General features: G+C 38.8%; 2 protein-coding genes across 2 annotated transcripts in view; one reads left to right on the top strand and one right to left on the bottom strand.

The window, feature by feature from the left end:
* Positions 1 to 1823: 1823 nt before the first annotated feature.
* tdrd3 (tudor domain containing 3) lies at positions 1824 to 14545 on the bottom strand. Its single transcript, XM_076730555.1, has 14 exons — positions 14325 to 14545; positions 13468 to 13552; positions 12191 to 12256; positions 11286 to 11446; positions 9931 to 10072; positions 9689 to 9760; positions 7166 to 7315; positions 6567 to 6719; positions 5706 to 5883; positions 4915 to 5040; positions 3460 to 4412; positions 2854 to 2979; positions 2526 to 2659; positions 1824 to 2076 (listed from the first exon to the last, which is right to left on the bottom strand). Exons 1-13 carry the CDS (start codon positions 14360 to 14362, stop codon positions 2543 to 2545), a joined length of 2367 nt encoding a protein of 788 aa, XP_076586670.1. The 5' UTR covers positions 14363 to 14545; the 3' UTR covers positions 1824 to 2076; positions 2526 to 2542.
* Positions 14546 to 19239: 4694 nt separating this feature from the next.
* LOC143320687 (protein diaphanous homolog 3-like) overlaps positions 19240 to 27362 on the top strand; it is a 161931-nt gene continuing 153808 nt past the window's right edge. Inside the window, exons 1-4 of the mRNA XM_076730545.1 lie at positions 19240 to 19884; positions 25617 to 25649; positions 26106 to 26288; positions 26593 to 26697. Of these exons, the coding sequence (XP_076586660.1) occupies positions 19762 to 19884; positions 25617 to 25649; positions 26106 to 26288; positions 26593 to 26697 (444 nt within the window). The 5' untranslated portion in view covers positions 19240 to 19761. The remainder of the gene's footprint in view (positions 19885 to 25616; positions 25650 to 26105; positions 26289 to 26592; positions 26698 to 27362) is intronic.

Genomic DNA, 27362 nt, shown 5'->3' with positions numbered 1-27362 from the left:
ATCTGAGTGTTGTTGGTAAATATCATCATAATCTATAACGTATAGAACTTAACCATTGTTTTCATGTGTTGGGATGTTGAAACACTGTGTGGCTCATAGTGTCAGGGTATTTGTGGCTGTGTATTTGTGGAGTACACTCAGGTCAGGTCTGATGTCTACCACCAAGATAACACATTTGGAGGGACACTCACATTGACCCCTACAGGCCATTTTACAGTCACCTGATCTACTTGGTCTGTGGGAAGAACATGTTTGTCGAATTTGGACCCACAACCTTTCCTCTGTGAGGTGACGGAGGTCACCATTGAGCAATCCTACCACCCCCTCATAATCCGACATAAATGGAAATACAATCAAACTGAGGCTGACTGTGCTAAAATCAGTCAAGCCCAAACATTAAAATGTGAGATGCTGCCCCAATACATTTCACTTACACTGTAATCCTTTCATGTAAAACCCAGTCATAACCTGAGATTTGTTTGCAGAGTACTGGATAATTGAGATCACATCCAACTACTATCTGTCACAGAAAATCACACACAGTACTTGAAGTTTTAGATTTACTCTGATTACAGCATCCGCAAGATTAAATCAACTGTGGAGTTACATAAACATGAAAAACAAGATGTAATCTAATCTGTCCTGCCAGCTTTCATAGTCTTTCATTTTCTTCATAAAGGACCAAAACAGGATATCACACTAACATTACACTTACATTGGCTAATATACAGTAAATATTTATTATTCATTTACAAAATATATAATAAAACTTGTCCCCCTGTTTAAGCCTTACTGTTGTTACCCGAGTTTCTCTCCTTCATATAACAGCTACAGGGATTTTCCTTGATAAGAATCAGTTTACACTTGTCAAGTAATAACAGTGACAAGAAGCTGACCCTATAATCCACAGCATCAATATTTGCACACATAATAACCCTACATTTGTTGAGTCTAATGACTAAGGGACCAAGGGGCTTCCGCCTAATATTTGTCTTGCCTGACATTTCATAAGGCCAAGAGAAAAATATTCAATATGAAATGGCCTTAATTCCTCTTCCAAAATATCACTGCTTATCTGATTGAAAATCAATCCTTTATGATTATCTGGCCGGTGTGTCATGGTCAGCCCCCAAGAACACTTTCAAGAGCTTCACTTTCAGTTCCTCCCCAACGGATAGGTTTCCATATTACCAGCTGTGAATTATTCATCTATGCTCGGTTGGCGTCTCAGTTGGAAAATAAAGCAAATCCTTTGGACCAGTGATACAGAATAGTAAGGCAACCTCTCTGCTGAACCCTGGTGCATTGTCCATTTGTCTCCTACTGTTGGTAGAAGTGAAATTGGAGCCAAGGTGGACATTATTTCTTGATGTGTAAAACTTGTCCGTCGCACAGCACAAGCCCATAAACAGCCGGCTCAGTGCTGTGTGTGCAATGCTTGAAGAGCTGGGTACAGTGCCTTTTGTAATGTGCAAAATGATATCTCTGCAATGTAACCGTCTCTATTACAGGGGGAAGAGATTGTCTTACCCTTTGGATTTGCTTCACAGAACACGACAAATGAGCTTGAGCTGCATAGTGTCTATGCAACACAGGTGTTCTATAAGAATTAGTAAATTTGGTAGAAGTTTTACAACATGTTACCAGTTAAGATTTACGTTAATTAACTTCGTGATAAACTAAAACCAAATTATAATCACAACTACTGCTGTGAGATTAAAAATAAAACCAAGGACCCCTGACAGGTTTCTATTTCTGCTCTGGGTTAGTTTATTCGTCATTTGAATGTGATGACTAAAAATAAAACACATTAAAGCAACAAATCCACTACATACTATAATATTGTTTATTTTAATGCATCCATTTAACAAATCTTCACAACATGTACAGTAGATATGTCCTTAACAAAATCAACAGGTGCTCATGACAGTTTTTCTTTTGTTTTTGCATGGTGTCCAAGCCCTTTGAAAAGTTCTGTATGTCCTGATGATGTGGACACCGAAAAATTCGGAAGCACTCTGGATTGTTGCAGAAAGTCACATAATCTCTGTCATGGAGGGATGAGGGACAAGCACACTGATGGATGGAGGAAAAAGAAAAAATCTTACATTTCCAAAATGAACAGTGTTTGCATTTTAATGCATTTTGTAAGATCATGACCGCTGCAGACCTTGTGAAATAGTTTTTACACTATGCACTGTACCAGCAGAAGCAGCGAATGTTGAAATTATATAAAATCCATTTCTACATAAAAATGAGAGCATGAAAGTTTTTGGCTGTGGTTGGCAACAGTTTCTATTATGTATTATATGTAGGTAATAATGCAAGAGACAAGGTTACAGAAATGCCTACAAATGACTTTAGCGCAGTCTACACTTCCCATGTTTATTATATAATTCAAGACTCCCACTACGATGAAAAGAGCGGTGTTATGAATAAAATGTTCCACATTAAAAAAACAGAACATTGTTCACATACTGATGTTTTAATTATTAATTGAAAAACCCCATTTCATATTTATTTACCTGCAAAAGCAGACACATCAATCTCTCGCCCTGGGTGGCTGGTAATACTGCTGTGTTGGTCTTGTGCGTCTGGGCTGTCCATCTCCCCCACGGCGAAACTCTAGTGAACTGTCATAGTAACCATCGTCTTCCTCCTGCCATTGTACATTTGATATGGTTGTGATGTTACTGTGGGTAATCAGATTAGCTGTCATTCACATTTCATTACCACTGTCAATCCACTTGAATACAGTTTCATTTAAAAGTTACTTAGTTTTAACCAACACATGTTGATCTTAAAAATCATGAATGAGTAATGCCATTATTAATGTGTTTTCTCTCTCCTTACCAAGACATCAACAGGAACAGGTTTGATGTTATGCAGCAGGACCTCTTCGCAGTTTCCGTAATCACTAAATACAACCACAGCTGTGGAGCCCGATGGATGCACGGCATCTATTCTGGCATGGTAGAACTTCATGTGCACACAAGTACATGTGTGCACACACACAGAAACAAAGAGAAATCTAATTATTTTTAATACAAACATTTTCAGAAGTCAAGACACATTTATATTAATTAATTACAACATGACAAACAAATCAAACATGCTGTCAACACTGTGACTGAGAGAAAATGAGTCACAATCACAATAATTATTCTTTGATGTCATTTAACACAACTGTCAAACAAGCTCTCACACAAGAAAAAAACCCCACAATGTCTCTCAGTGAATTGTCACTGTAACAAATTAAGTTAATTTTAATATCTTAACAAATTTGAGTCTCAGTTGTCAGATTTATCGTGGTTACTGTGGAGAATTCACGTCATATTATGAGCTCATTTGTGCATGTAATTGTTTTATTTCAGTACTTTCTCTAACTTGACATAAGGTAAGTTGAATGCAATCACATTTATCAACTATCGCTCAGCTTCCAATTCAGGGATTACATACCTTGCTGTCTTCCCAGTACAGTGCCAGGCACTGGTCTCCAGGCTTCCAAGCATGCTCCACAATATGACTTTTCTCTGGTCCTCGAGGACCTTGACCTCTGCCCTGTCCTGACCTTCTTTTAGGTCCTGGGTTATTAGAAGGGTTTTTCTTGGGGGGTGGCTCCCTGTTGGGGGGACAGGATGAGTTTGCTGGCTTGATTGGCCCAGTTCTTCTGTGTTCCATATCTCCATTTTGGAAATGAGACGGATCCCCCGTCATGATTCTACAATCCCGTGATAACCCCACTTCTTGGGGCATCCCTGAGCTTCCTCCCCTAAAGTTAAAGTTTGGTGGCCCGCTATCCCTTTGTCGGTCAACGTGGTCCGAGTTAGGCCGGTCAGTCTTCCCCATGCGCCTGCTGTTGTTTGGCTCTTCAGTTCTCTCTGTACGTTTATTATTTCCTCTTCCTTCGAGCTCACTTCCTGCGGAATTGCTCAGTTTAGACGTGGGTGCAGTGTCTTTTACCCCTCTCCTGTTAGACGGTCCAGCCATGTTCCCACCACCATCTCCATTTCTGGATCGTTGGTGGTGAGATCCACTAAACTCCATCTGCTGCTGAGGTTCTCTAGAACGTGTGAAAGTAGTCGTGAAGGATGAAGAAAAAATCTGCTCATCTCGCATCTCTCTCCTGTCACTATGCGACCTCTCTGATGTGCCTCGTGACCATCTCTCCTGGCCCCTCCACGGCTGGCCTTGAGCTGATGTTTGGGAGGTTGTGCAGTTAGAAAGAGGCTCCTGACCAGGTTTGGGAAAATCAGTGTCCCTGTGGAAGCGAGGTGGTCTGTCATTCCTTTGTTGCCTATGCTCATTATGTGAGGAGAACTTGGTCTGAGACGTGTCTTTGGAGAAATAGTCTGAGTTGGAGAAATTTGCTTTATTCTCATGATGTCTCTGAGGTGCCTGGCTCTTTGGCTCTGACAAAACAAACCAAAAAAAAGAGCAGTATGATCAAAAGCTGTGGCAAAACAGCAATGAGAGGAATGATAGAAGGAATATTGACAAGACCACATTACCATGTGCTACACACAGCTAATCAGGACAATTAATGATTTGTTCTTGGTCAAACACAATCAAATATCAAATATATAGCATATAAAAGAAATGTTCATGCCAACTTCCAACTGCAGCCCAGTGTTGCATTGGTCTTGCACACAGAGATGATTTCAGGCCTTTAGAGAACATGACTTAATTCCCCTCAGCTCAGGATAGCCAGATAACCATCTGTCTGAATCTAATCGTGACTCTGTCCATGTTGACATCCTGCTATTATGCGGTACATTCTTACCAAATAACTTGCTTGACAAGTTATATAAACACATATCTAAAATCATGAAATGTGTTTCTTCCTAAAAATAAATCAAGCAAAAAGTGAGGTACCAAGGCAGTTTACAATGAAATCTGGTCCAGTTTACCCACCATCAATGGAGAAAACTCCCATCTTGGATTCCAGAAAGTCAAACAGAGTGCTTGGTCCTGACGGCCTTCCCCCTGCTCCTTCCTCCTCTTCTTCATTTCTGGACCTGCCTCTTCCCCTTCCTCTGGCTGGAAAGATCCCAAAAATAAGACCCAATTAAGAAGAGTTTGATCAATGATACTGGATGTCTGAATGTGAACACCTTCTAGCTCTGGATGTCTAAAGCTCGTGTGACAAGGCTTTGTGTGTCTGCGTGGGCTCATTTTAAAGCTGAACCCAATCAGGTATTTTATTTTTGTTCAATGTGAGTAGTAATATAGGAACACATATATAACCCTTCAAGATTACATGAATTTGAAAAGGTTAGCGTTCTGTGGCTGACACAGAGCGGTTGTTCCACTTGATGGAAAAAAAAAGCTTTCCCCAGAAAAAGGCAGGAGGTAGCTCAGTGTGATGGAGCAAGTTTCAAGCTGCTGCAGGTTGATTTTCAGCACTGAAACAAATACAAAACAATGACTGCAGGTAAAGTAGAACATCCATCTGAAACCTTGCGGCTTGGGAAAATAGTCGGCAGTAAAGTGTGTATGCAATTTGAAGTAAATGGACTAAAACAAGCAAAACTGCCAGCGTGGACCTTTAACTAGGCTGTAGGTGACTTTCAATGTATTTAAAGGACCTCCACATCACTCCCCCAATTTCACTCTTACTCTGCAAAAACACCAAGTGTTGTAGGCTTTGGGGCATTTTTTCAAGGGAAAGTGGGCAGCATGCATGTGTATGTCTGTGTATGAACCTCTGGGTGGGGGCTTGTTAGATTCTGCTACCACAGGGCCAGGTCTGCTGCCAGAAGATCCAGTCAGTAGGCTGTTTAGTGCCACTTCAAGGTTGTTGTTATTATCCATTAGAGCCTGCCGAGCTGCCTCCCTGTTAAAGCCCATCTCCATGATGTCCCTCAGAGCACGTTCATCCACCTTCACACAGGATATAATGACAGAAAGAACACAAAAAAAGATTGTGTGGAGAAGGCATGAAATGTACAGGGAGATGAGGAAAATACATGCGGATGGATACTTATTGTTTGATAATATTAGATTCAGAGCTAAGGTTCATTGAGACAGAGAAAGATGAATTGGATAGGACATTAGAGAGAGGGAAAAAAAAGATCCACAAAGAACCCCCCTTCCTTTTAAGTAGTCCAGACATGGGTATCACTTTGAGTTTTAGGTTGGATTAGTGTGCATTCAAGTTTCAAACCACAATTAACACACTCCTAGCCAAACACTGTAATATCCTGTTCTATCCTATTTATGTCTTCAGCCCAAAGTTGGCTGAGCTCTGCCTAGAAACTGGCGAGTCACAACACACAGCTCGATAAATAGACTGCCACTTGAGTGGAAAACCTGACCAAGCCTCCAATTCATTTACATTTCTACATTATCATAATCAATGCCTCATCCAGTCTTCAATCCAGTCCAAAGGAACACAAGCAGAACACAGAACAAGGTCCAGCCTTTAAATTGCTTTGTTACATTAAATGGAGGCTTCAGTAATGTGAGACAAAAATTATAATTTTGACACAAGTGGCTTTCATCTCTAATTTATATTAAACAGACTTAAATTGTTTTATAGGTTTGGAGCAAGTTCATTTTCTCACCAGCTCTCGATAATTCCCATCTTGTCTGCTTTCAGTTCTTTCGACCCGGTCTTCTCGTCTCCTCTGCTGGTACGAGTCTCGGCTCCGAGAGGATGAAGCGGCATTGGATAAATTACTGCCTGCATTTCCTCCACCACCAAATGTGCGGGGACCCTAACAAGTAAAAGAACAAGAAGATCAGCAGAGCTTAGGGTTGGACAAAACAATAAAGCCAACACAAGAAACAGAACTTTATAGGTGACAATGTACTTTTGATTTTTAATTTGAAGAACGACTCGAATGTCGAAGGAAATCAAGGTTAAGACGAATGTCAGTGAGGAGTGTGTATTTTTTAAATGGAGGCTAAATTAAATCATTTGTGAGAAAATACTATCAATGAGAGCAAAATTAGTTAGTCCTGAAAATCAGATGTCCGGTGTTAGACAATTACATAGCGTTACAGATCAGGTCTATCATACATGAGACAAAGATAACAAATGGGAGTTAAAAAATGTTGAAGTAGCTGTAAAATAATCAAGTGCCTTGTAGTTACTGCAACCATTCATGACATTGACATGCAATTAAGACACATTCCCATGATGAGGGATTATAAACAGTACCTCTTTGGTCTTGGCCACCTCAGCAATAGCTGCCGTCCGCTGCTTTTCAAACTCATCATTCTCATCCGTACTCTTGACTACACTGTGAGTCTGCAGGGTTTTCCTCTGGTCTAGTTCTCTGCTGTCTACTTCATCCTTCCTAGCACACTTCTACAGGGAGCAAAAAGAGAGTAAGAACATGTTCGCAAAGATCCTCCGCAATCATGTATAGGCATACTTTGTGAAACTACAACTATGATTAAATCACATGTAATGTTTCCATTACACTCCAAGATTTTGTTGTAGCAACCAATAGCAACCCAAATCCCAAAGCTGTTTCCCAGCTATGAAGATAGAAATTCAGCATTTCCTGCAGCTGTTTCATGACCGTTGCAAATGATGATTCAGTCAGAGAAGTCAGCAACTGACTGGAGCAATGACCTTTGCATATGAGTAGGTTCACCATCTTTTTGTTACATCGGCAATCCCTTATGGATAAAACATGAACATAAGTCAGGCAGTCTATAAAATAATCTGACTGACTTTGACAGAACCTGCTGTTCACCGCTGCTTTAGACTATATGAAAAGCTTCTCATTCAGTTCCCTGCAGCCATCTGAAGGCAGCAGGACATGTATGCTGATCAGTGTCAGAAGGGCCATGCCAGAGTGGAGTGCCATTATGCACGATGACCGTTCATCATGTTTACCGTCATTATATCACATGCAAATGACACCAGGCTGTGAACAAAATAACAACACACACCTCTCCACACATCAGACGGATCCGCTATGACTTGGTGTTCTGTCTACTAATGCGACGGACATCAGATTATCAGCGATCATTAATCCTGTGTGTCTTCACTAAACAATCATTTGTTTGAGTCGTGATTGTACTAATTAACTGTTCAAAAACCCACAGCAGTTGCCCTGGGCTGCAGATCTGTGGTGCTGTGTGTTCACACCGTGCTGTTCTACACCATTCACACAGTGGTATGACATCCCGGAGAAGGCGTTAATTTGCTTATTGAGCTGTTGTCATTATGCGTCACTCTGACTGGCACATCTGTTTAAGAGTGATGACAGCAGCCATGTGACTGGCTGAGAGAATATTAATCACCTTACAACCTATATTCCACTTCACCCAGCACTTTGTGCTGCTGCACCTACATCAACCAAAATAGCATAATTCAAAGACCTTGTTGTGGATAGTTTACTATCTTTTATATTCTGTCGATAAAAGTTACCAAAGATAAAAGTCCATGGGCTTGTAGATTAGCCAGGCTGATCAAGGCACTGACAGGGTAAATTGATTCTAGAGAGGCAAGGTGAGACCAGAAAAAACCCCAGATCTATGCGCATGCCTAGATATCATTAAACGTGGTACTTGGTGTTAGTAAAATAGACTCAGAGCATCAGGCAAATAATTCTGTATTAAACTCATGGGGGGAAACACGTCCATTGAAAATCCACCAACTTATCTCAGTTTTAAAATAATTCCTGCCGTGGATAGTGGTGGCAGCTTCATACTGTGATAGTAGTTCTCAGTTGCAGGAACTGGGGGAAGTGGGACTGACTGACTCGTAGAACAAAGAACCAAGGAAAATGCAGGCACAGTTTTCAAGAGACTCAGCTTCAGAGTGCCAATTACCTCAGCATAGGATAATATTTACATATAACAACTTTAAGCACCAACTTCACAAAGCTTGAGCAAATCTGGAATCAAGTGTGGGAGAAAATCCCAAAATCCAAGTGTCAAGCTGCTACGGATGTATCCCACTGTGCAACTGTGGTCTTCATCAAGGGAGTATTGACTCAGGCTCAGTGAGTTTTAAAACCAAAAATGGCTGTATTTAATTTTCTGTAAATAGCAGTACAAAACCACAAAATATGAAAAGACTGAAATTGAACTTTCTGAAGGCAACAGGAATTGAGTGATGTTATTCTTTTCAAATGTAATACTGTGTATGGATACCGACTATGTTTTTTTGGATGGTGCACTTTAGAGGCCTGCTGTTCGCCTTTGAAACACTTCATCTCTTCTCACTTTTTCCTTTTTAATCTCTTCTCACCTTTTCGACCAATTACCACAGTGCACACACTGCACTTACACCACATACATTTATGAAAGGGGAAAACAGTTATTGCACTGTTTGCAATTTGTGTGGTAGGACAACAAAGCAAAATTAAAATTCAGTCATGCATTTTAAAGATTCATGAAGAGCCTTACAATTAGTTCAAAAAGATTAGAGAAAACATTGTTAAGAAAAGGGACATCAAGGCCCCCTCCTTGAGCCAGGCCTTGGTCTGGCCCCTCAAATACATTAACGAGGTTATATTTATTCAACAGTGTCTCTGACTTCTATTAAATTGCTGCTGAAATCTCATTTTCATACAATTGCATTTTCCTGATTGCATTATTTTTGTTAATTTGCTATTACACATTTCTGTTTCTAGTTTATTGTTCTTGTCGCGTGTTTATATCAGAAAGTACTTTGTAATTTTGTTTTTGAAAAGTGGACTATTATAGTTCTTATTGTCCTCACCTGACCAAATGGCACAAATGGAGGAGGTCCACCTTCTGCTCCAATGTTACTCCTGCAGTGTTTGGCCAGACTCTGCAGGTTGAAAGTAAGGGGAGACCATTCTTAAAAACTAAGAAAACAAACCTAGCAAGAGTAATGACTTTATAATAATTTTGATGTAGATTTTAAATGATTATGAACACATGAATTACATATTTTTTAGCAAATGCAGGTGAGCCATCATGACAAAAATCAGCCCTCACCCTTTGTAGTTCCCATTTCTCCACCATGTGATCAACCTCTCCTCCAAGGACAGAGATTTTTGAGTCATCGAGCAGCAAAAGACCGTTTTTAACCTGGACTGTACCAAGCAGCTTTACCTTTGTTCCAGGGGGGGTATTAAGACTGAAAAACAAAGCCAAACAACAACAAAAACAATTAAAATGTGTGTTTGAAAGGATGCTTCATTTATAAATTGTTTAACCAACTGTTAAATATCAAACACATTCAGGGTTTAAATTATCACTGAATATCCAAGCCCCACAACCTATTGCCTTACCCATACCACTTTATAAATGACATGGAGCAGTGCCAGGGGATGGGTGGCGAGGCTAGGAGAGACTATTAATAATCCCAGCTGCTCACCCATCCTCATGGTAAATTAAAAGCCCCTCTATCTCATCAGGCCTGATAAGGCCTCTGCCTCTCTCATTAAGAAAGCACAGGGACTTAGAGGGATTTCCAGCTACTGATGCCGGATGCCAAGGCAACAATTAGGGATTTCACTCCAAACCTCTGGGATAGATGCTGTTCTCATGATAGCGGCCAATGCAAAAGTGAGGCACTCTCAATCCTCGATTCAGTCACATACTCACAATCCAACAAACACACTATTTACCCTCTGATCAATGTTGCTACTTCGTGCTTAATTGTCATTCCTCTATATCACTGTCTCACACACTGAACAGTCCTGTAATCCATCTCATCCTTCTTTGCCACTCACTTATGGCCTCACGCACACTAAAGCGAACACTCTCATAAGAAACACTAACCACCGCTGTTGGTGGCCAGTGTGTGTGTGCTGCTCATAAAGAGGGGATTTGTTCTGTTCTCTCCTCTCTTCCCATCAGGAAGTCCAGGCCCACATTCTGGCCACTCCACCTGTACAGACTGGCTAGTCACCATGGCAGCAGTCACCAAGGCCACCGTTGCTGGGATGGAGATGTAATTAAGGCTGGGAATTGTTAGACAGCTGCCACCACGTGGAAATTGCAGATAAAGGGAAAAGTGAGACATTTGGTGGGGTGAGAGTGCTAACAAGGAGGTGAAGGAGGAGGGTGTGTGCAGAATCTTGCACATTTGGCTTCATATATTCAGCTTTGACTATATGAGGAAGGGGCTTAATGACCCTGCTTTGTATCTACGTAGCTACAACACATACATTTTTGCAGTAACGTATTTATAAACAAGAAAACTAATGTTATTTCTTACCAGTGTTACACAGTTACATCAACTTCCCAAGTTTTTATTTTATCATTTATTCATTATAATACATACATCTTGTTATTTGCACAAACCCAAGATATTCCTAAATGCAACAAAACTGTTACATAGGTACCTGATCTTAGACAGGTGTTTAAACTCCAATCCAACACAGGTGGTATGACCATCTGTCATCTGTAGTCGCAGCATTCGCGGTGCGCCCTGGGACTCCTCATGGTCTTTAGGAGCTGAGACGTTCCTCACCTTCTGCACCTGGAGAACACATGGACCCTCCAACTGGCCATGTGCAAGAGACAACAAATGAATTAGGGCTTAAAGGGAAAATCAGCAGCATGCAGAGGAGTACTGCAACAGCGAAATACAAGCATTCATTTACACCAAATTATTCCAAAGGCATAATAAAAAATATTTTTTTCTATTTAGTATAGTGGCATCAGTAACGGTTTATTTGTTCATCCAAAGTACTTCACTGCATTCCTTTAGGTTCACAGTGACCATTTTATTTAAAACCATTTATCAGATTTATTCTGTCAAATAATGATTGGTATTTCTGTGAAAAGAAACATGTAACATGAAATTGCAATCTACAAGCAATACTACTATCTGCTTGCAGTGTAATGTAATCAGATGCTAGGATAGCATTCACACTGTGCGAGGCAGAGTGTATCACCAGGGTGACATGAGTGTGCATCTTGTTCTAAGCATGAAGGGAGCACAGGCTAAGCTCACATAGAATTACATGTTTTAATCCTCACTATTAGACACTATTTTGGGCATTTTTACTCTCCAGTTGCTCAGCTCAGTTTCACACATGAAGAAGCTGTTCTTTAATCCTTGTTTGTAAATGTCTTAGGGCCATCTAGTGGCACCCATGAGAACTGCACCTCAGCTGAAAGCTTAGGCCTGCACTGACTTTCAGCCGTCAAACAAAAACAACAGCAACTTTAGCACATAATTTCCCATTACGTTTCACAAATATAGCATTTGAAATAGATGTGTAAGTATTTCTGAACCGCTCACCTTCTCAGTTCTTCCGCTATTGATATCAGATGGTAGAAATTTTCTCCCAATAGGTCTCAGATCACTCTGCAAACAAGACAATGCTCAAGTAAAAAGAAACAACAAATAATGTGCAAATCAGAATGAAATGAAACAGAGATCTACTTAAACACACTCAAAAATATGCTTACCTACACTGGGCTGTGCCTCAAAATAAAACTAATCTGCCTAATGCTATTCATTCACATGTGATGGAGGAGCCTTTTCACTTGTACCCTCAGTTCCAGAAATTGACATCATGGAGCCAATTCAAAGCAGACAAGTAATCATGCCTGTGCACTATTAGACATATCTACAAATATCTGTCAGATTTCTGTTGGCTACACCAAGACACCATGTCCAAACAGGTCTGTCATCCTTTCTTTCTGTGAATGTGGGTCAGCTATTTCCCCAGTAAACCTAAAGAAGGAACTGCTTTTTTATATTGATGTCTCCATAAACATATCTAAACCCAATAACAAAACAATTATTTCAAAATACTGCATCAACTTCTAACAGGGTGAAGGAAATGAGCCTATTACAATTTTGTTAGCAACAGGGCAACCACTACATTATTATTAATGTTGTTAGCCAATCATAATGGCTGCATTATATTCTCTCTCTGTGCCATTAAAATAGATTTTGGCTCATGTTAATTTCTGATGTCATGTAAGCAGGTAGGCAATGGACAGAATTTCCCTGGCTGATCATAGAGGAAAAAGGAAATAGTTTGATATGAAGGTGTAAGATGATTTTTAAAGCTGAGCCTGCCAACAGTGGGTCATACAATGACACTAATCGGCAATAGGCTCCATTGTATATTTTTCACACAAGTCCTCTGACACTAGCAAATCCCCAATCACAAAAAAAATTGTGAAGCGGTGTGAAACAGAATACAAGTACTTGCAAACAAACTGTGTTTACCGACAACAGTTTTCTGAAGTGTTCCCAAGTCAATGTAGTAATATCCTTCATATAATCGTGTTCACAAAGTAGTGAAAATCGTTCCATCTCTGTTTGTGTATGACTGAGCCTTTTGAGGATCCCCCTTTCAAACCCAGTCATGATACTATAACCTGTTACCAATGAACCTGAAAAATGTATTTAAAAGCCTTAAATACTGAATGAATTATCACATTTCATTACTATGTCCCACCACAGTTTACAGTGCAAATCCATTGTTGAGTACACCTGTATAATGCTACATAAATACAGAGTAGACTGCTGTTACGCTGGGGAAATGCACATGTAAAACTTACATCAAGTGCAATACGAATAACATCACTGAGTGTTATTTTCTCTGCAGATCCTTTCAGTTCTGTGATGCCTTCATCACTGAGGTACCTGTAAGGGGACAGTCAGAGTGGAGAGAGAGGATGACAATGTTAGCATAGGTTTCAAGTAGCAGATGAGGTGAAAGTTTTAAAATATTTAATGTTAACATTTTCAAGCTTTCACTGAGCATCTACACATGGCACTTAAATCACAAGAAATATAGAAGACGCATCTATATAACACTACTACCTCGGTTTAATTTTATTAGCCTAGGAGAAAGACTGTAGCATTGATGTATGGACCATGTCATGACCAAAATTACAAAACTGGACTGGGATCAATGTTAATATTTGGATGGTTTGAAGACGAAGGCTACAGTCTGCAATTACTCTATCATAGTGAACGTTAGCTATTAATTGTACGTACGCGCTGCTGGGAAGTTTTGACTTTCAAAAGTTTTTGAATTAAGCTGAGGTCAGCAATCTTTTACCATGTCTGCATGTAACGTTAACGTAACTACTGCTTTTCGGTTAACGCAAACTATAGCGTCAGTTTGCATGATATTAATGCAATGCTAAATGTGTATTAGCAAGCTAACGTTATTTATCTCGCTAACTAGCTCTCAATTAAATTAGCGTTAGTTTCGATTTACACAAACTAATTACGTTGCCACAGTCCGCAAAACATAAAAGAGTTGTGTGTAACTTGGCAAACTTCGTGTTCTGGCAAAACTCTAATGTGAAGAAATAACGTTAGCTTATGATTCGTGTTGTGAGCTAACACCAATCTGGCACCTCAGGGAGTTAGCTAGCTGACTGATGTTAGCTATCATGCTACCTACCAGCCCTCTTGGATCAGGGAATCAGTCAAATCGGTCATTTTCGTCCAGACTGTAGATGCGTATATAACGACACCAATAGGTTTAAAGAGAGCACATTTGAATAATGACTATCTGATTCTGTAATACATTTTCTTCTGCTAACAATAATAAACCTCGCTAATGTGAGTATTGAACGACTCTGCGTAACATACGTCACTGTCCGACACGCGCTTTACGAGTATGGAGTGGCGAGAGGGTCAATATACTTTCTCTTCCTCGTTTCGTTTGTCAATCCTGTCTGGGGTACAGGAGTAGAGGGCACGTTCACTCAGTGGTTCAATACCTGAAATAATGGCAAATCTTAATGTAGTGACTTTCCGTCATTTTATGAGGAAAATTCTCCATTTCTTTCCTAGTTATTGTGCTCAACCAAATCAATCACAGACCAAGTGTAGCATCCCAGCAAAGTTACTTGGACGCCTTAACAGATTTTATTTCTTCTCCTTTCGGGGTGCATAAAGATGCTTATGCGTGTTTCAGTAATCACCTGATGCCCATTGGATTCCCAAACTATAACCCCTTGTATCCAAATGAAGGTAACAGGAGTTTCTATCCAATAATGCACGTGCTGAGAATGTCAAGAGTAAACTCAATGATGCCTGTATCATGAGCATTACTAGTATTTTATATATGTTATACTATATTATTATGCAGTCAATGTGCACATGTCTACTAAAAGGTACACAACGCACAGCACCTTGTCCTGTAATAAAGTCTCTTAAACATAACACATGCTGAAAATGCCTTATAGATTGCTTTTTATTGCACCTACTGTCCAGCCAGACGCAGAGGGCAGTGGGCTTAATCTTTACTCACTGTAAAGCATCAGGGTTGGAGTCAACTCCAGAAAACTTCAAGTCATACACTTAAAGTAATTCCTTTGAAGACATGACCAGAATTCACTGTATAGCTTCTACCATGATATCATTCATTCATTCATTCATATATGATTATGGGTAAATTGTACACATATTGATTCAGAAACAGATTTTATGTGTATGTGGGACTTACCTGAAAATGACTGTCTTTTTCAATATTGAAGCTAAACTAACACTTTGGCACATAGGGGAGACTGTAGAGAAGGATAAAAGGATTATGTTTATATAGAATCTGTGAAGTGTTATTATTTTAAATGTTTCTACTTTCCTCTGTGTCTACAGAGAGTTTCACTGTGCCCCAGAAATGCATTATGTGTAAGTTTATGTGTGTCCACAAAGTTGTTCAGGGAAATGCTTCCAGTTTTCTTCTGTAATCCCTTGTGTTGCATTGTACATAATTAAATTGTGGCTATGGAACAGACAAATGTGGGATGACTTTAATTCTATCTTTTACTTAAATTTTTGGTATGTCTTTAGGAAGACATCCCAACCCAGTTCAATGCCATCCATTCCTAGAAAAAACTTTTAGGCCACACATTTTTGGACAGTTAGTGGACACTTAAAAAAGTCCATGTGAGGCCTCAGGATGACTGGTTATAAAATGCCTACCTGCAACCAGCCTTTGCATTATTAGCAACCCTCAGACACACAGGAGCCATGGATACCATTGGCAAATTGAAGTGCCAGGGCATTGCTGACTGGATATGTTGGTTAGGAAGCCATCTCCAAAATCTCTGTGTGGTGGAAAAGATTGTACAGCTAGCTACTTTACCTCTGTTTTATTATAGGAAACTCTTTTGTTGGTTCGACTGTTGTTCAGAGTCTCTTTCTTTTTTTTTTTTTTGCTGGAAACAGCTGCCTACTATCTTTGATGAGAAAGGTCCAGACAGTAGCTGTGTACGATCAAAACACTGAGCTATCGCAGGCTATAGATAATTAAAGATTTATGTGTTCAGGTTTTAGGTATCTGTCTCTGACAAGTTCAATAAAAAAACTACAGAGGTTGTTGAGATTTAATTTGTACTACTCAAAGCACTGAAAATTTAGAAACTCATCAGCAGTTATTTTTTATCAGAAACAATGTCCTGTTCTTAAGGACCATTGATGGACCTCGCTGTTAACAGATTTCACTGGGACTATTGACATGGGATCTATAGGATCTAGGATATGATATTATTAATTACTTCTATAGTCATGTGAGAAGGTGTTTTCACACAGTTTGTCTGAATAGACATGTCATGTCCGGTCCACAACATGAACTTAATGACCGATACGCTGAACCAAAAGTGACTGATATGTTTTTATTAATGTTATGATGGTTCTGGTGATGAAAAACCCCAAATTCTGATGCAGTGATGCTATTTTAATTGAATCCACAAGATGGCAGTATATGAACACTGAAATCTTAGAACAGTGCCAACTCTCCTGATACAAGTTTCACAAAATTTAAAGCAGTTTTCACTCAGAGGTCTCAGCAATAGAAATGGAGTTTCATTGTGAGGATAATATTTCCCTTAATGAGTCAGAGCCTGACCCTCTTCTCTTACGGCCAAGAGAAAAATTCCAATGTCAAGATTTTTCACTCTGAAATTATCAGTAATTGTTCTATACAAAACAGACAATACTAAACATTATTTCATTGCATTTATTCTACCTTTCTCCATTTTTATGAATTATATTCTTTTAACAATGTTGTCTAGAATACTACACACAGAGTTCAATGGGACAAAAAACAGCCAGACTTACATGGATTTGGACTGTTTGTTTAAATTACATCAGCATCATCAGAACAACGAAATTTGGATTTCTATTATTTGGTCATTGGGGTTTTTGATTGTATATCCCTTTGGCAAGTCTTTGATCAATTTGCGAGGTAGATCTCTTATTGTCTGAGAGGATTAGCAAGGCACAAGGCTAAACGCTTGTGTTTGGTGAGATGAAGCGTGTTAACACACTGCTGGCAGCCAAGCAGATAGCCTTTCAGGGACTCAAGGAATAAAGGTCTTTAAAGATAATGAGATTTCAAGAGGTTGAATTCAAACAAAGTCAAATTTGTTTTGTAGCTGGAGGTCTCATTCAACAGTGACATCTGACCTCAAGTTTTGCCTTGGAATAAAAAAAACATATATACAACAATTCAAAATTCAAAACATCCATGCTAAAATTGTTTTCAGCAATTTACATATAAGCAATGCTTGCACTCTATCTATATCTCAGTTTGCCAGTGAGTGAGAATTTGCCCCAGGCCATTTCCTTTTTTCAGACTGACAAAGTAGCATGATTATACTGAATCACTGCTGAACTTGTAAAAGATTGAAGCTCGAAATACAACAGCTGAACAAATTACATGAGCTAAGAGGCAGCTGAAATCTTTGACCTGTTCCCTGTTTGCCAAGTACTGTAGGCAAGGATATGTTCTTTCAAAAACTGTCAATCAAACTCACAACCAACTGTTGTTAAAGTTGTAACTGTCAGATGGCTACACACATCTAATTAGCATTTCATTCAGGTGTTGAGGTTTTCGGAAGGACTGGCATGCTTCCAGCAGTCTAGGAGCACAAAGGCAATGGAAAGGATAATACTGCTTGTTGCTTATTGTCCTATTGATGTCATGAGGTTATGCAAACTTTATTGTCTTAAAGAGGAAAGATCTGCATGATCAGGCATAGCTACTGTATTACAATATCAACTGTAGAACAGCTTACAGCTTGGCACCCAACATGAGCAATGCCTGATTGCTCAGCAATCACACACAAACATCACTGTCAATATTCCACACAATTAATATGTTCTCCTATAATTCATGGTTTCACCAAGAGGGGCAAAAATGTTTCATAGTGGTTGGATTTACATTGGAGAACTCTCTTTGATACTGTATGTCTTGGGGGAGCAAATTATTCTTTGATTAGAGCACATGAGAAGGATCTCACAAAAGTTTCTGTTTGTTGCATCACATCAGTTCATTGCTGTTTTCATCAGACAAGGTATTTGGGGTTTTACTGTAGCTTGAGGCTTACTTTTCACTTGCCAAACAAATCTGAAAACCAACAGCATAAGGCGCTTTCAGTATCACAAACTGATAAGAAGAAAAAAAGAGGGCAGCACCAACTTATGTTCCACCCCAAGCTTCACATGAAAGCCTGCATCAGAAGTAAAGGGTTTGTTGGGTCCATGAAACGTGTCAGCATAGGATGGGGAGAAGGGCAAAGCATTTTCTAAAATATACAGAAATGGTTTGAAGGCCTATATCTGACAAGCAAGTAACACTTGTGCGGTAAAGTGACCTACACACTGATGTTTTTCTCATGTATGATATGGAGTGCAACTTCAAAAGACAGCTGTCATTCCATTTCAATAATATCAAATGTGCATGATAGCAGGCCTACTATGCATCATAGAACATTGGTTGAACCTCTCAGGGAAATGTTTTGTCTTGTCACCCATGCAATTGAATAAAGTTTCCAGAACCAAAAACCATGTTGTATTTTTTTTTAGCTATGGGTTGTGCTTTAAAATTCTTCATATTCTACACAGTCTTGTTGGATGTCTTTGTGTTTTGTTGTAAACTATCCAGAGGTGACTCCTTAATATCTTTATTAGTATAACTGTATTTTGAAGAAGGCCTAAACGTTAGTTTTTGTCAGTTTGCATGGTTGATAAATTGTATTAACTAAAAAGTAGCCTGTCGTTTAATCAATAGCGTTAACGCTGTTCAAGCGACAATTTGTATAATTTCTATCCAGCATTACATGAATGACCGCGGACCGCTGCAGACAAACCACTTCCGCACCCAAGGTAGACCCAGGCTACATAAACCATTGCACCTACGGGCGACCCACATTGGGTAACGAACAACCCAAACTTCACGTAAACCTGATTGACAGCTCCCTATGGCCAATCAAATGCACTTCCAACTGTAAACAGAGAGGGCTGTACCAATTACGATTCCATCTTTGTGGCTGAGTGAATGCTATTGGTTGGATTAAACACGGGGAGCTGGCATACTCATTGCGCGGGTCTGTCAAAAAATATCTACCACATAAATGTATCCGGTCAGTGTTTCTGCTACTTCTTGTAGTGATTATATAGCTTTCAAATAAATGTCGGATAAAATTTGCCAAGGAGGAAAACCGCTCTGTTGTAAGCCGCATTTCCTCTGCTAGCGGAAACTAAAGAGTTAGCTTACGGGACAGTCCATAAATTGGATTAGCGCTAAGTAAAGCCACCAGGCAATGATAGTTTAGCAAACTTGCTAGCTAGCTAAACGGACTGTTGGGAGTGAAGACCGCAACATATACGTGTGGACTTCTCTGATTTTGACAAACTGGTATCATTTGCAGGTACGAGTTAACCAGCATTAACGTTAGCTGTCCGTCCAATTCAGGACACAAATCGTAATGTAGACAATTTGGCGTGTGTCGCCTTTTACCATTTCAGGGTGGGTGCTAATGTTGCATACGTTACAAGGTTAACGTCTTTTAGTAGCTAACAAGTCGCGTAGAAGTCATTAGGTCAACATCATGGATAGCTATAGTCAGCGGTTTGAATCCACAACCGGACGGGACGGTAAATGTCAAAAGAAGAAGGGCTCTTCCCACCACAGCACGTCATGTTACGATGAAGGAGAACGCAAACCAAAGTTTGTAAGTATGGCAGACTAAATGGAAATGTTTGTTTCATTTTTGCTGTATGATGGATACAACATTGTCTACACGTCTTTACTGTACAATTGCGTGGCGGGGGGGGGATCTTTTTTTTTTTTTTTTTTTTTTTTTTTTCCCCCCACAAATGTCCTCAGTCCCTGTCATAGTTGGTACGTCATCTCTCTCTGATTAAGACACCACGAACACATGCATAACTCTACCTCGAAAGGTGTGTGAAAGTGGCCTTGGATTAATTTGATCATAGCTTGATTAGGAGAAATGTTGGTGAACTACAGCTAGAATGGAACAGCGGTGGGGATATGTAATGCCTGTGTCATGTACTTGACACATTATATATGTCTGTCGCTGAGAAAAAACCTCAACCGAATCTTACAGTACAAGGCTCATCCACAATGCATGTTGGAGTTTTCCTTGTGAAAAGTCACCTTGACTGTTTGCCGACTTTGCTTTGCATGTAAGAAATCAAAAGGTTAAAATTAGCCCAGGGTTTAGCCCTTACACTAATCCATGTACTTCCTACTACTACAAACCCACAGACAAAGTGTGGTTGTCTGCAGTATTCTTCTGCGAGACAGGGAGAACTTGTAATTTGGACAAAACTTTACCATTCTCAATTAGGAGTTTCCTTTTTATTGATATATCTATTAACAACACACACACTTTCAGTATACCCCTTTCAGACAGGAGATTTGTGCATGACAGATCTACTTAATGCACGCCCAACCCGCATTTGACCCCAATCTTATGAGAGTGCTACCACAAGTTAATTCCTTGTCATCACCATTCAGAGATTCTAGTCTACAATTGCAGTAATGACAGGAATAATTTTTCAGTCCATACTGTTATTATCCACTCCCACTGATGAACTGCTGGCTACATCTCTAACATTTGCGATCCCTAACAGAAACACCTATTCACCAAGATGAGCATAAAGTGTTGGTTGAAATCAGAGTCGCAAAGGTTCACTGATGTGTGTTAAAACATTCAGATTGACTGCCAATGTGGGTTTAACCTGCATCACTGCACTACTCATGTCAGAAAGTGAGTAACACAGACATATGCACACTGTCTGTACACAGTATTTCAGTTTTTTTTCAATTGTTGGTCAGATAAATTAAACAATATGAATGAATCACTTTGGGCCATGTGGTTACTTGGCCATTTGTCATTATCTTTCCCTTACTACAGAAGTGGTGCATCTTACGGCTGTGTTCGACTGTGTCTCACTGACTGACTGAAATACAAATTCTTGGCAGCTGCCTGCCACAAAACTTGTTTAACATCCACTAATTTAATATCTCTTGACAGATTTGGTATACATGCACATAACCTTTGAAGTCGTTTTCTACTAATACTGCAAGTAACAAGTACCACACATTCAAGACTTAGTGCTGCTACTTCAGATAGCAATACAAGCTTTTGCTGAGAAAAGCATCAGTGTTGTGTTTGCACTGAAAACGTACAGCGATTACTCTCCTGACAGCACTTTTTCACAGTTGTCTACAAGAGTGAAAAGCAAAGTATCCTTACGTGAGCTGAACTACACATTTTCACTCAGGCTGATAGATGTGTTAGTTATTGTTCCGGTTCTTCTTTTGATATACTAACCAAAAGCAGGCAAGAACAGTGAGGCCATTATGCCTCACAATGAGCCTTGAATTTCTAAGTCTGTCACGATTTTGTTGTGTTTACTTGTTTGAAATACAAAGAACATCATGTTACTTATTCCCACTTAAAGATGCATGCATGTACCTGTAACGGTACAGCTCAGTTCTGACACCTTTTGTTCTTCTCTTTCATCAGATTGGTAAACCTTACAACACTTATAACATATAAGTATTATTACAAATTACTGCAAAGCATTGGAAATATTTTTCACAATGAATGGCATTGATTTATTAACTCTAATCTCAATAGGTGGCACTGTAATACCACAATTTTTACTGGAATTGGTGGAAAGTAGATTTGCCATTAAAGACACTTTATGTGCAGTGGCTGTTTTTCAAGCAGAGCATTATGAAACTGAAGAAAGAAATGGAACAGAAGACATGTTAATGAAATGTGTTAATGTTCTTTTGAGATGCTGGTCTTTTAAAGTGTAGGGATTTAAAAAAGGATGAGAATGGCTCTTCACTGTCACATCCAAAATCAGTTGATTGTCAGTTTAAGCTGAGGTGGTTGTATGGGCTAATTAACGTGATGGATGTTTAATAGCAGTGTTTTTAGTGTTAATGGACAGTATTACTGAACTTTACTGCTCAAATAAGTAACTGTGAATGTGTTTAGTATAATTGAGGCAAATAATTTACCTATTCTATTAACCTTAAACCTTTACAGTGCCCTCCGCCCCCCCCAAAAATATCTCCAAATATGCCTGCAAAATGAATAATAGATGGATAAGAAACAAAATACACCAGTAGAGTCAGTGCGATATCTGTCATTTTAGAGCTGAAATTTGAAATTGAGTCCAATGTGATACACAAAAACCTGGCTGGGGAAAAAGAGAGCAGTGTCAATCATTAATGAAGTGTCTTTTATTAGCATTTATATTGGTTGACAAGTTTTTTCCACCAAAGCAGATTCATTCATATAACTTTTAATTGTTGAAGTTACTTTGCTGGGTGGCTTTTCAGTCAGTGCCCATGATGCTGCCAGAAAGGTGGTGCAGAAATGGTTAGAAGATGAATCAAATAGTCAACAGAAAATTAAAATTTAAAAAAGAAACTCTTCACTAAATCTGGTGTGGAGGAAAAACCTTTGTGAGCTCTATGAATGATAGGCTCAAGTCTAACCACGTGTGATTTGTTATACTTATTAACGCAGTGACACATTGAGAAAGGAATCCACCCATGTTATTTATAAGGGGGGTTCTGCAAGAATTGTTCATTAAAAAAAGTTGAAGTTTTGACTTAAAAGGCCATAGTGTTGAAGATTTGCTTTTTCTTAACGCTGACAGTTAAGATGGTGCAGGTCCTTTCCTTGATGAGAGCCCTGTGTAGTTGCCTTGTGATGAGTATTTGCTGCCCCTCTGGTGTTGTGCAATTGCTCAAAGTCATAAAAAATGGAAAAATAAAATGGAATTCAAAAAAGTGTTGGCAATGTTGACAATGAAAGGTTCAAAGAATTTAATGACGTTTTAAAAATTTGATGTCTATATATCCTCTCTTGGTTTGGGTTGGGTACTTTAATTTTTGCTTTTTCCTGACCTCCAGGAAGGATCCCCTTCCTGTGTTTGGCTCTCTTTTCTGCTGTGGATTGCATGTGCAGTGTTCTATGAATCAGTGTTTTCTCTATGAGTGGTGGGTTTGTCTCTAATTGAAAAAGATGTTATCACAGTTTAATTAAATGAACATGGTGATTGTGGAAACTAAAATGAATTCATTGACATTTACAAATTACTGTTGTTAGGCCATCCCTATTTTATTCATTAAAATAAAGGGTTTGCAATAGTGAGATCTTGAAAAACACAAAGCATTGCTAGTTAAACAAATGGCCCTATAACTAGTTTTATGGCAGTCACAATTTTATTTGCTGTTTTGTAATTATGGGCCAATTATGTTTCTTACTGGAAGCAACTGATCAGTTACTTTTGAGCATACTCATTGTTCTCTGCTGTCCTTAGCTCCCACCAGGCTAAAAAATATCTTATACTTAAATTATACTTTTTGAAGAACGCACTAAGTCACTCTGTACTGTTTGTGTCACCTTCGAGTGTACGTAAGTGTGCTTAAGTAGTCCCTACGTACACCTTGAGTAACACTTAAGTATACTTGAAGTGCAAATAGTATGTTAAATTGGCACAACTTTTACAAACTTTAGGTGTGCTCTAATACACCAGTGAAAATCAGGATTCATGAGCGTTCAAAACACACTTGCATTACATTTGTATTATATCACCAGTGTGTTGGAAAGATACTTGAATATACTTCAAATAAAGTGAAATTAAAGTCCGCTCTACTTAAGCATGACTATAGTGTATTACAAAGGACTTGAAAATAAGTATGTTTTTCATAAGCACACTTACTACTATTAAAAGTCTGCGTAATTTAGTACACTTTTTTTAAAGTACGCTTCAGTACAATTTATAATACACTTACAATAGTACTTTGAAATACCATTTTATGTAGAATGTATGTAGATGTTATGCAGAATTAGTATATTCATTTTTCATTCATTTTTTCATTTTCCTGGTTTGCACATTTAATTCTGAACAGTTGAAACTTCGTTCCAAGCTGGAAACAAAAAGTAGGCATTACTGGTCCTGACGTTGAAGTAGGGCCTTATGACTTTCCGTCTTTGCAGATAACACAAACTGAATTATGGAACTTGATAATAAAAACAGAAACAATTGGAAATTGTGGAATACTGCTCTCTCTCTCTCTCTCTCTCTCTCTCTCTCTCTCTCTCTCTCTCTCTCTCTCTCTCTCTCTCTCTCTGTCTTTTACTTGATGATCTCTTAATTATTGAATTCTGACCATTTTCTAGTTCTGTAGTGACATGCATTTGACCTCTTTAACATCACAAGACAAAATAATTTTGAATATTTATGTGTAATTGTTGGGATTCATCTTAGCTAGCTTTGCTCCAAATATATGCATGCTCTGGCCTAGTTTCTCAAGATGTGGGCATGTGAGGTAAAAGTTTGACAACGGTGTCCAATTAGTTTGACCAATTGTCAAGATGATCAGTGGAGACAATATAATTCCTCCAGAAGAAATACGTTGCATCATTCTACTGGTCTCTCATGCCAACTTTCAATCTGTTTCTTTTCTAGCACATATTGAACAAAAATGGATGATGTTAATCTCGGAACACTCATTAGAGGGATGGCTCATTGACAGGCTGACATGTTTTATTCCAGGCAATTTTATATTAATTAAACACTGGTGGATATTGATTTCTTTCTCCCAGGCTCTGTATGGTTTGCGGCCATGTTTGAGGGAGACTTAACCTTTCCATGTCAGTTTTTCATTCAGCACTTCATTATGACAACATTTTGAAATTTCATGTTGTCTGTTCATGAATTGACTGCTTATTCCTTATTAGGATTATTCCTTTGGCAGTTTTGACTCTGTTACACCTGTTTGAAGTACAGATGGCAACTTCCCAAGAGGTCCTCTGAAAAACAAACAAACAAAAACTCTGCTCAAGCAGAATAAGCAGCAGAGAGAACATGCTCGGCAGGCACCGAGGTGGCCAGTATGCACAGATAACAACAGGCCAACTGCCAATCTCATCTTCCACTACACAAGTGGATCCTTTATAAAAAAGCCTGTTTGTGAATCAACAGTTTTTGTTTAAATGACTATTGTCATTGATGTTGACTAACATGACACTTGGGTTTAGACATTTGATCTTGGATTTAATAATCTGTTAGTCCACACTGCTTGGTGCACTCTTATATCTGAAAGCTGTCTCCTTTTGAATTGCAAGATGAGTGCAATGGGGGAAGAGACAAAACAACAGTAACATTACACTGTCCTTACCCTTGGAGACCGCACTTTATCTCTCTCTTCTGATGCAGCAAGAAATGAACACCACAAATTAAATTTTTACAGAATATAAAAAACCCAAACCTTTTACTAGGTTAGTGTTAATATCAATTGTATCTCAGTAATTTGCTTTAGGTTGTTTAAGTCAATTTTCCTTTTAGAATTTTTATGCAGTTGCTCTAAGTATCCTGATTTGTTTTTTCTGTTTCTCTGCTGTAGCACTTACCCTTTAGAAACATCACAGATGATGTGGTAAGATTTGAGAAATTTATTGAAATGTTTTCTCTTCTCTTGGTTGTCAATCTCTGTAACATCTGACATCTCGTTACTAAAAGTCATCTAATCTGCTTATTTCAGTGGTAATGAAGGTGGTCTTCATTGCCAGATTCATTCACATCACAGAGCACAGGCTGCTTTTCTCACTAACTCATGTCTTTGTTGACTCTACATTTTATATTGATAGTGCTTTGCTCAACATATGTATAGCAGATGTTCAATGCATGTGCTTTACTCACATAGTTCACACTGATAGCATTGCTTTTCTTACTCAATAATAGGCTAGCTGTTTTGTCTACTCTGTTCTGCCTCCGTTCTGAGTGTCTAAATGTGCTCATAATCTAACATATTATTTATGTATCGTAACTTAGAACAGAAAATTCTTGTGTGAATCTCACTATTTTACTTCTATTTTCTATTTTGTCTCTACAGCTGGACAGATTTGCCAGTATTCGGATTCCGGGGAGCAAAAAGGAGCGACCACCCATATCACTTTCTAAACACAATGCTAATGATTGGTCCATTTCTTCATCATCCACCTCACATCAGCTTGAGGAGCTTTCATCAAAGATCACCTCGGAAAAAGAGATCTTGGCTCTGTTTGAAAAGATGATGGTATGATGTTTTTGTCATTGAACAGTTTCAACAAAAACAATATCAGAGCTTGACATGTAAAACCTATATCTGATGCAAGGGCAACCACATTGACTGAGTGGTAAACAAACCCCCCACCCCCCAAAATTTACAACTACATCTAGGCTAAAAAGGTTATGGGAAAAAACAAAAGTAAAACTGCATTTGACTAAAGCTAGTGTTGCTAAAGTATTGTATAATTAATATGTGGTGGGAAAAATCAAAAAACAAAACAAGACTATTATGGATTGAGATTCATCCTCTCACTGTTTTTTATTCTTTTCAGGAGGACATGAACTTGAGTGAGGAAAAAAAGACTCCTTTGAGAGACAAGGACCTCAGCACAAAGAGAGAAATGGTCATCCAGTATGTTTTTACTGCCTCTAAAACTGTAAGTTTTTGAATGAATGAGTTTTTTGACATGTTATCGTTACATGATTTAATGTCTGGAATTTGTTTCCATGTTTTTTATTTTTAAGACCTTACAAATTTGCTTACAAGTACACATATTATACGCACATATTATTCAAGGTATCCAATGGAAATAATGTGTCTCACGTGGGACCTGGCCTGAGAGAGTCTTGGGTGGGATGGAATTTGATTATTAAATGGATTATTCAATATCAAAGACAGGGTATATTAGATTACAAGACAGTGCGGTCTCATTTGTCTTGCCATCTCTGTCTCTGGCAGATATAGTTACACCTGCACAGGGACACATTTGTAAAAATATACAAATACTTTATTGAAGATGGGAATGTTTAACAGACTAGTCATTGAAATGCCCGCCCAATAGTATGCCTGCTGCCTTAGTGCATAATGAGCAGGTCTTTCTTTCTTTTGTTTCCTTCACTCTTGCTCTGTCTCTCCCCATCACTCTGGTTTGCTCACCCTGTCCCAAACAGTGATAATTTGATAATTTTTGTTGCTTTTGGGTGGTAGTGCATCACAACATAAATTGTTGATGCTTTTGAGTAATAGTGCATCACAAATGGGTGAAGTTTGGTATTCATCCTGAATAACATTTTGAGTGCTGGAAGCTAATTGATTAGATTT

Source organism: Chaetodon auriga, chromosome 1, assembly GCF_051107435.1.
Source record: "Chaetodon auriga isolate fChaAug3 chromosome 1, fChaAug3.hap1, whole genome shotgun sequence".
NCBI lineage: Eukaryota > Metazoa > Chordata > Actinopteri > Chaetodontiformes > Chaetodontidae > Chaetodon > Chaetodon auriga.
This window is presented reverse-complemented; position numbering and strand designations above follow the sequence as displayed.